This window comes from Carlito syrichta, unplaced genomic scaffold, assembly GCF_000164805.1.
Source record: "Carlito syrichta isolate Samal-C Ts95f unplaced genomic scaffold, Tarsius_syrichta-2.0.1 Scaffold303649, whole genome shotgun sequence".
NCBI classification, from domain to species: Eukaryota; Metazoa; Chordata; class Mammalia; order Primates; family Tarsiidae; genus Carlito; species Carlito syrichta.
This window is the reverse complement of record NW_007247745.1, coordinates 337,966-354,784: the sequence shown is the minus strand read 5'-3', so window position 1 is coordinate 354,784 and position 16,819 is coordinate 337,966. Positions and strand designations below refer to the sequence as shown.

Sequence of the window (16,819 nt, the reverse complement as noted above, 5' to 3'; positions counted from 1 at the left end):
TGTTTTCCTGCATTAATAGTTGCAGTTACTACCTTATAAAAAAGGAAGAAAGAGGACAGGTGGTGACTCAAGCCTGTAATCCCAGCACTTTGGGAGGCCTGAGGTGAGGCGACTACCTGAGCCATGGATTCGAGACCATCCTGGGCAACTTAGTGAGACCTCATCTCTACAGTAAATAAAAAAATTAGCTGGGCGTGGTAGCGCGCACCTGTAGTTCTGGCTACTTGGAAGGCTGAGGCAAAGGATCATCTGAGCCCAGCAGGTCAATGCTGGGGCCAGTGAGCATGCCACTATACTCCAGCCTGGGTGACAGAGTAAGACTCCATCTCAAAACAAACAAACAAACAAAAAAAAAGGTTGGGGGAGAAAGAGAATATGATAGTCAAGGAGAGGAAGATAAAATAATTTAAATTCTAGAGTCAACTATTCATGTCTCAACTTAAACCTTGCTTTCTCCAGGAAGCCTAAGGCCTTCTACTCAAAGCAGGGTTCCCAGAACAGCAGCTGCCACGCTACATGTGAGCTTGTTACGAATGCAGAATATTGGGGTTCACTCCAGAACTACTGAATTAAAATCTGTATTTTAACAAGATTCCTAGGGGATTCATATGCACATTAAGGTTTGGGTGGTGTAAACTAAAGCACCCCTTATTTCTAGCCCCAAATCATACCTACTTGTTTTTCCATCAAAAACACTTTTTAACCATAATATATTGCTGATTGATTTCAAAATATTCTTTGGTTAAAAACTCAAAATATGAAACATGTACAGTTTACTAAATAGCTTGTGTCACTATTCAAATTTTGCCTTTGAGATTGATGAGCTGCCAAGATAGAAACTCTGTTGTCTTTTTCCCAATAAGCTAATATGTAAGTAGTTGACTTAATCACATCTTATTGATTCTGTCAACTAGTCAAAAGAAGGGAAAAAAGTAAGATTCACCAGGTTATGGTTTTAGGTTATTTTTGGCTAGTTTAGTAACAACAGTTCCATTTTTAGATTCCTATACAACTCTCTGTATCTAGCATTCAGTTTGCAATGTGAAATTCAAACACCCCATTAAGTGTGTATTTGTATCTGTCCTTGATCTGTATTATCTAATATATGAACACTTTAAAAAAATCTATTCCCAACTAACATGTACTTCTCATTTCTAGGAATTGCCTAGTCAAATATCGCCAAAGGTCAAGCAGGTAACACCATTTGAAGTGGCTGGATAGAGTGATGTGACCAATGGCAAACCAGAGAAGACATCATTACTTTAGTTATCTGATTCGGGGCAGTACCTTACTATAGTAAACTTCTTCTACATCTATTAGACTTCTGAACTTAAAGCACTGCAAAACAAGTGAACTTAAAGCACCTAAAAACCTCCGTATATTTGACTCCTCAAAGACCCTTATATAGTACCTCCAAAACTACTATTTTGTAATGTCCTATCCTTGAACCCCCTTCTTTCCTGTCCTCTTAATCTCAATTGATGATCTTGCTTCATGGTTCATGGAGAAAAAGAGAAGCATTCAGATGAAAATCCCCTTTTCTTCATCAAATGTTCCAAACTACCTGCTTCTGAACCAACGACCAAAGCCTTTCCCATTAGAATTAACTTTGTAATTATATTTTCTTCCTCCCATGCCAAGTGCTTTCTTAACCTGTTCATTTCCATCAATTTACAAACATGTTCTCCAAAAAATGAAAACAGAAGCTTTCTCATATTTTACTCTAATCTTTTACCACTTATTTTATCTCCTTTGCAGGCAGCAACATCATCTTGAGAAGTTAAAGTTACTACTCTACTTCCTCACCTCCCATTCTCCTTTTAACTCCTAAACAAAACTTCTGGGCATACCCCACCAATGAAATTACCAAGGTTATCAATGGCTTCAGTATTGACAAAAATCACTGTAGGCTTTTCATCATCTTATGCAGTGTCTCAACAATATTGAAAAAAAGTTGACTTCTCTCTACTGCACTCTCTTTTCATGGTTTCTGGGACACCAGTCCATCTTGCCTTTTTCTCCAACCTTGCTGACCACTTGTTCTCAACTTATTTTGCTAACTTTTTTCTGCTCAACTTCTCCACAGTGCAGTGCCCCAGGGCTCAATTTAAGGCATCCAATTCTTGTCTATAAAAATCTTCTTGGATATTGTTGTTTAGTCCCTTCAGTTCAGATGGTTCCTAATAATATCCACACAGTTTCTACATTTTAATCTCGAGTCTGATCTCTCCACTGACCATTAAATGCAACATTTCAAACAAGGTTTAGCTGTGAAGAAACTCTCAATTTTATCTTCAGCTTCTCCTGTTTCAGCAAATGCTTTAACTATCCACCCCAAGGGGCTTGTAAAAACCTAAGAACATCCCCATTAGGTGTAAAAACCTAAGAACATCCCCATTACATTCCTCCTACCCTTCCCATAAAAGCTATCACAAAAAAGCTATCAGTCAGCAATCTCATCAGAACATATCTTGAAACTATTTGTCTCTCTCCATCTTTACCACCAGCACCCTGGTCCAAGTCACCATCATCTCTCACACAATATACAGCAATGAATTCCTAACCCATCTCTCTACTATCAGCCTTTCTCCCCCTTTAACCATTTTCCATAAGGTAGTCAGTTATCTTACGAAAATGAGACCAAGTCAGTTTTTTGCAAGAAATTGTCCAATGACTTTCTATTTCATTCAGAATAAAATTCAAACTTCTCTTCCTCTATAAGGCTCAAAATAATTCTGGTTCATGCTTATATGTCTACTTTATTTCCAAACACCCCATTGCTGAATGAAATTCAGTCACACGGGGCTTTTTTTTTTAAATGAATCTTCAAACTTATTCCTGACTTGAAGACTTTGTGTTCTGGTATTTCTTCTGTCTAGAATGGCAGGTCACTGTATCTTTGTCTAGTTGATTCCATGTATTCAACTCTCAGCTCAAAAGCAATCAACTCAAGAAAGCCTTCCTCAACCACTCAGTATGATTAGCTCCACCGCCATCATTCCCTATCATCTCATTCTGCTTATTTTCATTAACTTGAAGAACTTTTTATATACAAATGTATTCCCTAGCATCAAGAACACTGCCTGGCACGTAAGCACTCAATCAACATTTGTTGAATTAAACGCATCATCTTGAACACAAATTTATCAATAAGAATAACAAATTGTTTTAATAAATTATAAAAGCCTTGCTGTAGCTTCTTAAAATGTTAAAGTCAACAAATATTCAGAAAAATGAAGACTGCATTACTTAGACATAAATACTGTAGTATCTTCACCAGATAACTCATTATCATTTGACTTTTCACATTTCTATTCCCATAAACTAATATTTATATATGTATTATATATGTATATCTCATCCATAATATGTCTACATCATATATCATATATATAAAACAGTGATCAAGTACCATTTTTCTTAACACTTGGTTTAATTGAATAAGAATCATTAAAAATATGAAAATTTAAATCTTAAATTGTGTGTAATTATTGGGTTGTATAAATTCCTATAAGAAATATACAAGAGCACAGCCTAAACAACAGCAAAAAGAGGATGTTTCTAAATTAAATGTCACTATTAACTGTGATTATATGATTAAAAATTATTATTTTCAGTTTTTATAGAAGGCATCCAGTAAAGATAGCTACCGAAAACATCATGCAAAGCAATTGTAGTTTCCCCTTGACTGTCATAACATTTGAGATATGTTCCCTAATTGAATTATCTTCTCTAAAAGTATACTGAACACTTCTGACTGAAAAACAGTTAAGAATGTGGGTACCACTTGGCATACAGATGTTTCATGCTAATTTCCCCATCCTATTCTTGAACCACTCTTAGACTATTATGATTCCACCCATCAAATCTCTAGTGGTCTCCATATTGTTAAATATGGTATAAAATTGTCATATCTGAATTTTATCTGAACTTTAAAAGCAGCATTTGATAGAATTGATCATGCATTCTCCTTTTCTTCATTTGGATTTTAGGCCAGCATGCTCCTGGGTTTTTTTGTTTTGTTTTTTGTTTTGTTTGTTTGTTTTCTAATTCCCAATTCCCTTTGCTGTTCCTCCTCACCTTCCCTGCCTCTATACTTTAGTATCTTGACTACACTTTAGTGTCAAGGGCTCATTTCTTGAACATCTCTGTATATACTCATTCCCTTGACAATCTCATCGCTCTACATGACTTTAAATAAAATCTAAATGCTGGTGAATCCTAACTTTATGTTCAAGATTGATCATGTATCTCTAATTACCATTTGTCTAATTACATACATAACACATCCACTTAAAGATATAAGCAAAATCTCATATTTAATATGTCCAAAATTGAGCTCCAGCTTCCTCTATCAAAAACTGGTCTATCCACATTCTCTGTCTTAGAAAATGGCAATTCTTTTTTTTTTTTTGAGTTGGAGTCTCACTCTGTTACCCAGACTGGAGTGCAGTGGCCGTTCCCGGTCATCGCAACCTTGACCCACTGGGCTGTGGTGATCCTTCCGCCTCAGCCTTCTGAGTAGCCGGAATTACAGGCATGCGCTACCATACCCGGCTGATTTTTTTATTTATTGTAGAGATGAGGTTTCGCCAATTTGCCCAGGTGGGTCTCGAACCCCTTGGGCTCAGGCAATCCACTCACCCCAGCCTCCCAAAGTGCGGGATTACAGGCTGAGCCACCGAGCCCGGATGAAAATGGCAATTCTAATGCTTTCAGTTTATCAGGCAAAAACCGCACCTCCACATCCCAAATCAAAAATCTGAAGACGCTACCTCCAAAACAAAATTAAAACCCACTGACATTCCCTATGGTAGTGAAACTGGTGATTACTGAACCGTTTACTGTTCTATTTCTCATGCTAAAGTTCTCATCTTCTTTTGTTTATGAAGGGAGAAAGGCAGGAGACTGGGTTTTGAGAGGGAAGAGTAGACCAGGTAAGAAAACAGTAGGCATCCTTATCCTGGGAAGTGAGGAAGCAGAAGGTGAGTTCCACCACCTCTAATCTCTTAGAATTGTGTTGGTAAAATGGTAACCGATGATTTCTGGAATCTCTACAATCACTCTAGAAGTTTCTGCAAGTTGAAGGATCCAGAATCTTTCCCAGTGATGTTTAAACCAGTATGGAAACGGCCATCAGTTTTCAAAACACTACAACCAAGGATTGGATGAATTTAGAACTTGCACTATATGCAGGAAATCCCAGCCTACTGGCTGCCTAGTCAGCCAACTCAATTTCATTCATCTTGCAACAAGGCTTCCTTGAACTTTTCAAGATTAATATTATGACCACAAAGGGGCTTATATTCATACCCTTCCCACTTCTCCCCATCTTCATGGTTACCACTCTCCTAGCCACCATCATCTGTTATTACTTCAAATGCCTTGTCTTCCTGTTCACAACCGTGCTCTTCCTCCCACTGCCTCACGTGTGTTCTCAACAGTCAGAATGATCTTGAGTAAGTATAAGTAAGATTATGCTACTCCTCTATGCTACTCCTCTTTTCAAATGCCCCAGATGACTTATCACTCAGATTAAAAGTGAGAATCTTTACAATGACCTGTATCTTTCCTCCTCAAGTAAATCTGTGTCATTTCCCACCATACTTCTCATCTCACTCTCTGTCAGTCACATGGGTCTTCTTCCCGAGTCTAGAGATTCAAGGCCTTCACACCTATTCCATGCAAGGAAGAATACTTCTGGTGTTTACTGCTGGACCCAGACAGTGTTTGGCATTTGGTAAACTCCCAATATATCCTGAATGAAGGAATGAATTCCAAAATTTTACAGCATTTTTTCTGGCTCCGAGTTCCATTTTCCTAGTGAAAGTATCTTTTTTCTCTTGTTTTTCTGAAATTCTAGATACATTGCTAACATTGAAGGGGGAATAGAACTGGGCTATAATGTTACTTTTCTTTTTATGAGTATTGTCATACATTGTAACTTTAAGAAAAAATACACTAATTTTAAGGTACAATGTCTTTTAAAAAATTAAGGTTTTTTTAAAGTTAAAAATTCTATAGACAAACATACTTAAATCAAAACAACTTTATTGTACTTAAACAATACTATTAAAATAAAAAAACACTTTAGGGAAATTAAATTCACTATTTTAAATTTAGAATAAAGAAATTTTAGTAACTTTAAATAAAAATGATATATTCTTTGAATAAACAAAGAGCCTTCATGTACCTTTAAGTGTGTGTATACTGTACATCAGTAAAAAATAAAAAATATTTAACTTTTGAAAATCAATTTAAGTATTTTATGAATTTAATTAATTTAACTAATTAACCAATTATTTTTTAATAGCTTTTGAAAAAATTGCCAGGCAAATACCAGCATACAGAGAGAGAAAAACTATGGTTTTAGAAATCAAAATTTGCAATAACCTTAATTGCCATTAAACTTTAATTGCAATAAAATCTTAGTTGCAATGAATTCCTTACACTTATAGAAAGATGAAGAAATGAGCTATGGGTAAACTAGTCATGAGGACATCATTTCTTTATGTGCATTTATTCTGGACACATGTCACTAATGGCAAATAATGTCAGAAAATATGGATTTATGGAAATAAACAGAGTAATTCACAAGCTAAGGATCACTTGTGCATATCCTAGACTAGCATCATCATGTTCAACAAACTAGGTTGACCCATGTCCAGTTTCTGAAAATAATCTGCTATACTGAAGCACAGGAAAAAAAAAATATATATATATATATATATAATTTCCAATTGTAAACATGGGCTTAGAAAGAACACAAGTAACAAACTGGAACTAAGCCATTCTTTGTATCAACATGCACCACAAACTGAAAGGACCACCAGTTATTTGGCTCATAGCTTCTGGTTGCCTAGCAAAAGAGAGGTATTCAGATGTACTTTCCTCTACAGTTGAAACAATCCCATGCTGAGGTTTTGCCCATGTTCTCACTCATATGTGAGGTGAGAATAAGCATGCACAGTCTTCAACACTCCCAGCCAAGAGTCTGCCAACCGTTCTCAAAAAGACATCAAAATAGTAGTAACAGCGAGAAGTGGTTTATATCTATTGGGCCATGTGCCTTTTTAAGTCAAGTACCCTGATTGCTAAGGTACATTCTAGACCTAGGTACACTTTGTATAATAGCAAGCTATTTTGAATTTTAGTCAATCTATACTGTTTTAGACAGTCTTTGTTAAAAAAAAAAAAATTGTAACAATGGGTAAACACTCATTAATTCATTTTATCATTTAAATACCACGACATTTGAACACCTTTACACTATTAGCTCAGTAGGTCTATATTATAGGACAACTGTTAACATGCTATGAATATTTGAAAAAATGCTTTAAAGTCCTGAATTATTTGAAATAGTTATGCCTTCCTCTCAAGTGTTACCTACATCGATACCTCTGGTTTGGTGATATCCTGTCTTCTAGAATGTCTATCATTTTAATTCCTCTTTCTTACCTGTCCTCCATATTTGTTTCATATATAATTTTACCTATTCTCCCATCTATCCCTTTATTCAACAAATATTTATTGAGCATTCAACAATATTCAATCAACAAACATTACTGTGCACCTCTTCTATGCACCAGGCTCTGGATTATAAAGATACAAGGTATAAGACTTACCCTTCTAAGAAATCAAAGTCTAGAAAAGGAAAAGAGACATGCAATACTTCATTGCAAAATCATTATACTATAAAAGGCTTGAATAAAGCAAAAGTGGGGCAGAGGAATGGGTATATCAGAGAAAGCTTTACAGGAATGACAGCATTTGAGCTTAGTTTTGAGGTATAAAGTAAGAGTTTGTTGGAAGGAGACAGGAGGCACAGGCATTCCAGATGCAGATGACACTGAATGAATAAAGAGGAACAGAAGCTTGAGGAAACATGACCATCTTTAAGAACAATAATTCTATGTGAACACAGGTTCAAATACACACAAAGAAGGTAATAGCTGTGGGACAGACTGGACAATAGGTGCTTCCTTTCATAAGCTAATCATGGTAGGGTTTAACTTGAGAGGATCCAAGAGTCAACAGAACTTTTGTGCTGCTGAGCAACCAGCGCAGAATTGTTTGAGGGAAAAGTCAACTTTAGTTGCAGTGAAGAAAGTGGGCTAAATTAGAAAGAAGGTAAGAATAGATTGTTACAATCTGCTCGGTGGGAAGCTGTGGTATCACTACAGGTGTGAGGTAATGAGCAAAGATTAGAATAAAATATAAGTGATGAATTCAAGAGACATTTGAGACAGAATCGACATAATTTGGCAAGTAATTGTGTATTTACGTTTATGTGTATGTTATATTGAAATGGGTGGCAGGAGTTGAGCATGTGTTCAGTTTTCTGGGGGTTTTGTATGTTTATTGGAGAGGACTAAGCAGATGTTGAAGATATTTATGACCAACAAAGTGGTTGGCAGTTGAGGGTGAATGAGAGAATAAGGCAGTTAATAAAGCTTGAAGTACCTCTGGGGTAATATTCCATGGAGATGATCCAATGGGCAGTAGGAAATATGACAATGAAGCTCAAAGATAGGGTTGTTAGATGGAGTTGTAAAATATGGAGCCACAAATATACAAAGTCAAAGGTGTTTATAGTCAAAGGTATTTAAAGTCAAAGGTGTAGATAAGACTCTGTAGGAAGGAAGAAAGGCAAAAGTGGGACCTGGGAAACAAACTTTCAGAGATGGGCGGGAAACAAAGACATGGGACATGAAAGAACCCAGTGATGGGGTCTTAAAATCTATGAAAGGAAAGGCCTGAAGAAAGCTAACCTGTTCAACAGCATCAAATGTCTTATCTCATTGCAACCTTTGAGATTTATATGCTTTAAAAAATAGATTTAGGGGGTATAAGCACACTTTTGTTACACTAGTACATTGTGCAGTGGTGAAATCTGAGTTTTTAGTATAACCATCATCTGAAATTAGGTAATTTCTCCTTGCTTACCCCACTCCAATCCTCCCATTTTCTGAGTCTCTGTTGTCTATTATTCCATTCCCTATGTCCATGTATATACATAAGTTATGAATGAGAACATGTAGTATTTGATTTTCTATTTATGAATTATTTCACTTAAGATAATGGCTTCCAGTTCTACTCATGTTGTTGCAAAATATATGAATTCATTCTTTTTTTTTTATGGCGGAGTAGCATTCCATGGTATATGGATTAAAGATTTAAATGTAAGACTTGGCACTATAAAAATTCTAGAAGAAAGCCTAGAAAAAACTCTTTGAGACATTGGCCTATGCAAAGAATTTATGACTAAGACCTCAAAAGCAAATGCAAGAAAAACAAAAATAGACAAATGGGACTTAATTAAACTAAAAAGCTTTTGCACAGCAAAATAAATAATCAATAAAGTAAACAGACAACCCACAGAATGAGAGAAAATATTTGCAAACAAAACATGTCATAAAGGACCAGTATCTAGAATCTACAAGAAACTCAAACAACTCAACAACAACAAAATAATTAACCCCATTTTTTTTTTTTTTTGAGTTGGAGTCTCACTCGGTCGCCCAGACTGGAGTGCAGTGGCCGCTCCCGGCCACCGCAGCCTCGCCCGCTGGGCTGCGGCGATCCTTCCGCCTCAGCCTTCCAAGTAGCCAGAATTACAGGCATGTGCTACCACGCCCAGCTGATTTTTTGATTTATTGTAGAGATGAGGTCTCGCTGCCCAGGTGGGTCTCGAACCCGCGGGCTCAGGCAATCCACTCATCTCAGCCTCCCAAAGGCGCGGGATTACAGGCTGAGCCACCGAGCCCGGTTAACCCCATTTTTAAAAGTGAGCAAAGGACACGAACAGACATTTCTCCAAAGAAGCCCTACAAATGGCCAACAAACATATGAGTTTTACATTCTTTTACCAATCTTACTAATGAGAAGAAAAACCCCCAGAGGTTGCTGACTACCAGGGTTCACATAGTAGTAAACAGCAGAATCAAAATGTGAACCTGCCGCTATCTCGCTTCATAGTCACTATTTTTTTCCTCCAAACCCACTGCCTCTTTGGCTCTAGTTTCTCGATTTACCCTCAATCAAATGCAAACAATTAGATGTAGGTAAATTAAATGTAGGTCATCAGTAAACCTGAGGATTACCTGTTTCTACCACCAATGACTCATTTTCCCCTTCCTAATTCTGCCATAAGGTCTGTGCTTTCATCAAGCTAATCTGCTCCCAGTTCCCTACAACCAGCCTGCCAATTCCTGCCACCTGACATTTTTCTGTTTCTCTTCCTCGAATTGACATATACCCTTCACTCTTTCCTACATTCCTGTTCCTGACCACCTTCAAGAAACAACACATACCTCATCTTACCCACTGATTAACTCTCACAGTTAGGAATGTTCCGTTATTCTGTGCTCCCTTGGCATTTTTCATAGACATAATCAAAAAACTGTGTGTCCTTGCTAATTTAAAAAATTTCAAATGTGTCCTTTCTCTCTCCTCAATCAACTTATAACCACCTCAAAGGAAGATATGGCTGTCCAGAGCCAATTTTTAACCCTACAAGTTATAAGAAAAAGAGTGGGGGTAGGGATATAAAGCTATATAATGTGGATGTGGCTTGACTGCCATAAGTTCAAGGACAAAGAGTAGACTAAAATTCTCACCAAGTATAAATAAGGTAACTGGCTATTCAAGTGTTTAACATGAAATGACATATAGAGAAAAAGTGGCCAAAAGTGGTGGCACTTATCATAGGATATTGCAGATTTTACAGAAACAGCTGCCTAGTTATTTTTGTTTCCTCGAAATAAATACATTTTAAATAACTATTTGAATAAATTTTACTTTTATAAAAATAACCTACATCTATGCTTGCTTTGCTATAAAACATGTAAACCAACAATATTTCAAATAAAATAGTGTTGTTCTTTTAGATGTCCCCTTAAATATGTATGCTAGAAAACATGTTCCAGTATCACAGTTGGGCAATTCACTCCTTTGCAGCCTCGTTCAAGGCCAACAGAGTTTCAATGCTAATAGTATCTAAGGGCAACACAACATAAATCCTGGCTGGTTTCTGAATCTACATTTCAAGGATAGAATGAAACCAGTGAAACTAAAATGAAACTCATATAAACATCCCAGACCAGACATCATACAATAGGCAGTTATTTTTTTTTTAAAGCCAGACATGAAAACGAATAACAGAACTGTTCTTTCATGATTTCCATATTACTTAAAACACACACAAATATTCTCAGATTTCTTTTTGTGGGTTTGAACTCCCAAGTTCTCTCTTATTTTAAATAAAAAGCAACTGAAAGCCTCTCCACATGGAATAAACATACAGTGGCCTGGTTGGAAAGCTTCCACAACTGGCTTTTCTGTTGGAAGGCTCACAGATTAAAAAAAAAAAAAAAAGTCAGAATTTTTCACTTTGGACAAACACATTAAAATACACAAGAGCAGAAATATGAGACATTGAGAAACATGAGACAGATGTCATAGCCTGCACAGAATTTTGAGAAGAGCTAACAATTTCCTTAGATATTGTATTTTAAACAGTATAAGGAGACATAAAATTAGTTATATTTAGCTCAGTAACATTGACTGAGGCCTTGCAGTGGTCCTGATAAGCTAAACTTTATCCAGGTTATCTCATTCAATCTTCAGGACAAGCTTTTGACTGTGAGTACATATGCTAGCCTCAAGGAAACTGAAGTAGAGAGAAATTAGTAAGTGCTCAAAATCACACAGCTAATGGGTGTCAGCACCAGAAGTTAAACCCAGACAGCCTGATTCCAAGGTCCCAATTTTTAATCTCTTATTAGTTCTCTTTAGTGCTATCTACTTTCTTTAGGGTAATTTTTTTTTTCAGGTAAAAGTTAAAATAACATAATGCTATATCTTGTAATGGGTAACAGGAACTTCCTTCTTTCATGAAAGTTACCTAAATGGAAAATACCCATGAAAACTAAGGTAAATGCAGAAAAGAAAAAAAAAAAAAAACCTAAAATGCATTAAAAATAACTGCACCCTGCAATGGAATGTCATTTCCAATGTTTATAACATAAGTTTTGCTATCAACAGTAACTCTCTATTATCAGGCTTTAGCGCATTTCTAATTTATGGAAATAATATAATAGATTTTTGAAAAGTTTTCCAAACATTTAGGGTATTAAGTAGTAATATACAAATCAGTTATATGCTAATAGTCTTAAGGAAGTAATTTTCTTCCTCAAGGTTATTAAGGATAAGTTGTATAGTTTTATTCAATTCCTTATCCAGGCTTATTTTCATGCTTCAAAGTTCACAATAAATCTAAAAGAAAAAAGTCATTGCCAAAGCACTCTCTAACATACAGCAACCATAGAAATGTGTACTTTACAATATCATTTACATATTTGTAAGAAACAAAGTCCCATTAGAAACTATATACATATTTTATAAATATACAATCCAGAAAGCTTCTTTGAAGTACTAGTCTGAATTTTTCAGATCCACCATCCATAAGAAGGTTCCATCAGGAATTAGGAAGTACTTTTTCTGCTAAGTCACAAATGTACCAGCTATTCAGCACTTAATGTATAGTAACCTTCCCCCAAGAGTAGAATTTAGAGCACTTGGTAGGAACATTGTATCTAAAGGTAGTTAATTCTACTCAGAAATGCCAAGGGCTCTTAGAAACAAGAGGGACACTAATAAAAGAATATGCAGGAAAAGATACCCAAAAAGAAAAAATGATTAAGATCAAGAAAGGTATTAAGGAAAAAAAGGGTTTATTTTGCTTGTTTGTTTTGAATCAGGGTTTACTCTGTCACCCAGGCTAGAGTGCAGTGGCACAATCACAGTTCACCACAGCCTCAAACTCCTAGGCTCTAGTGATCCTCCTGCCTCAGCCTCCTAAGTAGCTGGGACCACAGGTGCACCACCATGTCTGGGTATTTGTGTTTTGTTGTTTTGTTTTGTTTTTGTTCTGTAGACACAAGGTCTCGCTATGTTGCCTAGGCTGGTCTTGAACTCCCGGGCTCCAGCAATCCTCCCTCCTCAGCCTCCCAAAGTGCTGGGACTACAGGCATGAGCCACTATGGCCAGAAGAATCGTTTTTTTATTTCAAACTGGAGAAATGGCTAAAGATTAAAAGACAACATGAGGACTGGTGACTAAACACACGAATAAACATTTCTTTTGCACATAACACTCGAAAAATGTCCTTACCATATACTCCATATTAGAGGCTGTTGGATACACCTGACTTCGTAATTTATTATGAAGGTCCAAGATACTCTGCATGTCATTGTCTGTGATGGCCCTTTTCCCTCTTTGCTTGGCCAGCCACCACTCACCATCCTCTTCCATGTACTTTTCCAAAAGTTTCTCCAATAAAGTGGCATTAGGAACCACCATGGCTGGAATTGCTCTCGCCATGAATAGCACTGCGGTTACTCTGAGCCACTCCCGCGCGGTACACTTCATAATGAATGACCTCAGGATTTCCCCGGGAAAATCTCCAAGACAGGCTCTTCCACTCCTTTTGGCTATAACGACATGTCATGTGATTAAGATGAAAATACCGGCAGTTATTAATTTTCTGTTAACAAGAGCAAAATAATAGTTATGAAGGGATTGTGCCGGTTTGATTCGTCTGTACAAGCCAGAAATGGACACTCACTTGTTGAAATAATTTATCTTCAACCCATTTTTTTTCCTCCCAGGGGACTTTTCAAAATACATTGCTTTCACAGAATAGACAACTATATTTCCCAAGACAATATCCATGAGGCCAAAAATAAATGGACACAGTAGCCCAGAAGAGTCAAAGCTTGAAAATAATATCTGGATTTCAAAGTTATAATGCCTATACATCACATACAGCCTGAGTGTTATCTAGCCTAGAAAGCTGTATTAAAATCTAGAGGTCCATGCTTCTCTATCAGGAGTTTTAAGGCATTGTTTTTTATTGAAAATATTAATTTATTCCAGTGTCAGACATTGACAATGTCGATCGTATTCTGAAATCGGGGATGAAAGTTGTAAAGACGTACAAAAGGCTATTCATATATACATCCAGGAGTGTATCTAGGGGGCCCCGTGCACTACTGAAAAGATTAGGGTCACTACCGGAAGTATCCTCTTCCCCAGGCGCAGGTTAAGAATTTAATCGTCCTTTCCTGGAAAGTCTACGCCTAACCTGGGGCCCGCACCCGAGGCAGCTAGCAGGTCCCGGGCAAGTTCAGAGCTTTTCAAACCATACCCGGTAGGCGCACCGTTCTTTTAGCCCAAAAGGCAAGCGCGCGCCAGAGGGAGTAGGTGAAACCCACAAAGTCACTTACAAACCCAAGCTCCTGCTAAACGCCACCGTCCGCTGCTTTCCAAGAAGCCCACCCACCCTTTGTGCCCGACCATCCGCTCCAAGTTGGCTTGCCTTTTTATTTATCTATTTTTTAGCTGGGTTTTAAAAGAAAACGGGGACAGGGAAAGATGACAGCCGGAGCACTCGGCGATGCGTTTTAGAAGCGCCCTTACCTCTCCAGTGTGAAGTTCCCGATGAAAGCTAAGCCGAGCGCTACCGCCGGCCGCCGCAGCCCGCGCCAAGCCTTCACACCAGAGGGCAATCCGAGAGCCCCGCTCGGGAGGGGCCCAGGCACGGCGCGTCCAGGGGCGACGAGGGCGCAGGCTGCAGGGGGACGCGAGTTGCTGCCTCCGCGGCTCCCTCCGATCTGGACGAAGCGGCCGGCGAAGCGCTCCAAAATTAGACCCTGCAGCGGGAGCGCACGGAGAGCTGCGTCGTTAGCTTGCCAGGGTGGGCGCCGGGGCGTCCCCGAGCATTATCTGCAGGAGCGAGGGGCGGAGGACGCGAGCGGGGCTGGGCGGCGGAGGCTGGCGGCGACCGCGCTCTCCTGGCTGGGAGCTGCCGGGCCGCGCAAAGCCAGGCGCCCAGCGCTTCCGCCTCGCCCTCGCGCCCGCGGGCATTTATTGCGGCCCCTGCGCGCGCACGTGACGTGACGCCCCTCCTCGCCCACCCCTGCTTCCACCCAACCCTGGCCCGGGCCCGCCTTGTTTCTCCCCGGAGCCGCGGAGCAGCTAGGCCTTGGTGGGCGTGCACTGGGCTTTCGAGACAGGACCAGGGGAGGTCCGGACCCCGGGGGAGGTGTGTGCAACTCCACCCGCCCCTGCCAGCTCTCCGGCTTCCAGAGAGCCTCCTCCGGGTTCCTTTCTGATGAGCTCTGAAATGGCTTTAACAGTCTTTTTCAGAAAAGGAAATGCCCCCTGAGAACACGGGGTGGTTGGAGGGGTGCGATTAACACTTTCAATGTTGGAGCCAACAGAAGGGGAACTGGGAAACGGGACAGAGAGAGAGAGAGAGAAAGTTTTTTCCTTTTATTTTGTCCAGGGTTCTGCATCTGTTTCCAGGACCTGGTATCTAGGATAGAGAAGTTGTTCTCATTGGCTCCGTTCAACTTTGATGAGAACCAGATGTGGAAGGTGTTCCCTAGAATTTTGAGGCAAGCTGGGACTTGGGATTACCTGACAATTGAGAATCCCACTTCACCCATAAAATATGAGGCATTGTCTTCCCAAGTTGACCATAGCGTTTTTTTTTTAAAGGTGTGTATGTTTACAGAGTCAGCATAAAGGGGCCCTTAATTTATCAGTGCTTGTTGACAAATTGAAACCCTGACCCTAGAACAGATAAAGGAGAAAGTCAGTTCTGTTGTTCATGATATCATCTGGAGTAGAAAAAAAAATGGTTTTTTTTTAGTTGTAATTTCTCTCTGTCAGACTGCACTCAGGCTGGAGTGCAATGGCACCATCATGGGTCACTCCTTCCACCTCAGAGCTGGAACTAGGGGCACACACCACCATGCCGGGCTAATTTTTTGTTTGTTTATTTTTTAGAGAGGAGGTCTCATTTTTGTGTATTTTTGTAGAGACTGGGTTTTGCTATATTGCCCAGGAGGGTCTCAAACTCCTGGGTTCAAGCAATCCTCCTGCTTCAGCCTCCCAAAGTTTTGGGATTACAGGCATGAGGCCAACAAATACTACTAATCTTAAATTCACAAAGGCTCATCCTGATGAGTGTGTTTCTGCAGGCATTTTTGTTTTAAAGATGTGGGGCACAATTCAGGATTAGGTAGGTAAGTGATCGTCGTACAGCTAAAGTTTGGGCCTCCCTTTGGTCCCCACTTCACCTGGTTTGAGATCAGGTGCCTTTATTTATGTTATGTGCCCTGCAGCTGTCCCGCTACTGCCAATTCTTTTCTTATAGTATTATGATAAATGTTCAGAGTCCGCTTGTGAGTGAATACATGTGGCACTCATTTCTTTCTGTGACAAATCACTGAATGTTATTGACTCTAAATCCATTCAAGCATTTGATCCATTTACCTTTTCTTCCCTTCTACTTCAGAAGTCATAATCTCCATTTTCTTTATTTCTCAATGCCAGAGTATCTAGCATATAATTAAATAAAGTAAAATATTCCGGTAGTAACTTATCCTAAGATGCTACCTTTCTCTTTCCACCATCCAACCACACTGTATTTACCAAACATAAAAATTGGAATCTAAGCCTCAGATGAGTGTATGACCTTGCTCCCTCTCACAAAAAATAAATAAATAAAAAGAGAAGCATCACGTATCAATCAGAAAGGTACAGAAGGTGAAGAGTTTTGGTGCACATGAGACTTTCCTAGAAGTGTAAATATGTGATCTTATAGCAGTTTAAGCACAAAAAGATTCTTAAGCTTCATGTTTTCAAATAGCTATTCATAATTCTCATGCACAGGTTCAGAAAACTATCTTTGCGTCCTATAAACTGATAGAAAATGCTGAAAGTTCATAGTAAAAGAACGATTATTTGT

At 38.7% G+C, this 16,819-nt stretch overlaps 1 protein-coding gene across 1 annotated transcript in view; it reads right to left on the bottom strand.

The window, feature by feature from the left end:
• Nucleotides 1-14,893, bottom strand: part of CRISPLD1 (cysteine rich secretory protein LCCL domain containing 1) — a 43,039-nt gene extending 28,146 nt beyond the window's left edge. The window contains exons 1-2 of the mRNA XM_008058913.1: nucleotides 14,482-14,893; nucleotides 13,174-13,493 (exon numbers count right to left, since the gene is read on the bottom strand). Of these exons, the coding sequence (XP_008057104.1) occupies nucleotides 13,174-13,431 (258 nt within the window). The 5' untranslated portion in view covers nucleotides 13,432-13,493; nucleotides 14,482-14,893. The remainder of the gene's footprint in view (nucleotides 1-13,173; nucleotides 13,494-14,481) is intronic.
• Between the last annotated feature and the right edge of the window lie 1,926 nt (nucleotides 14,894-16,819).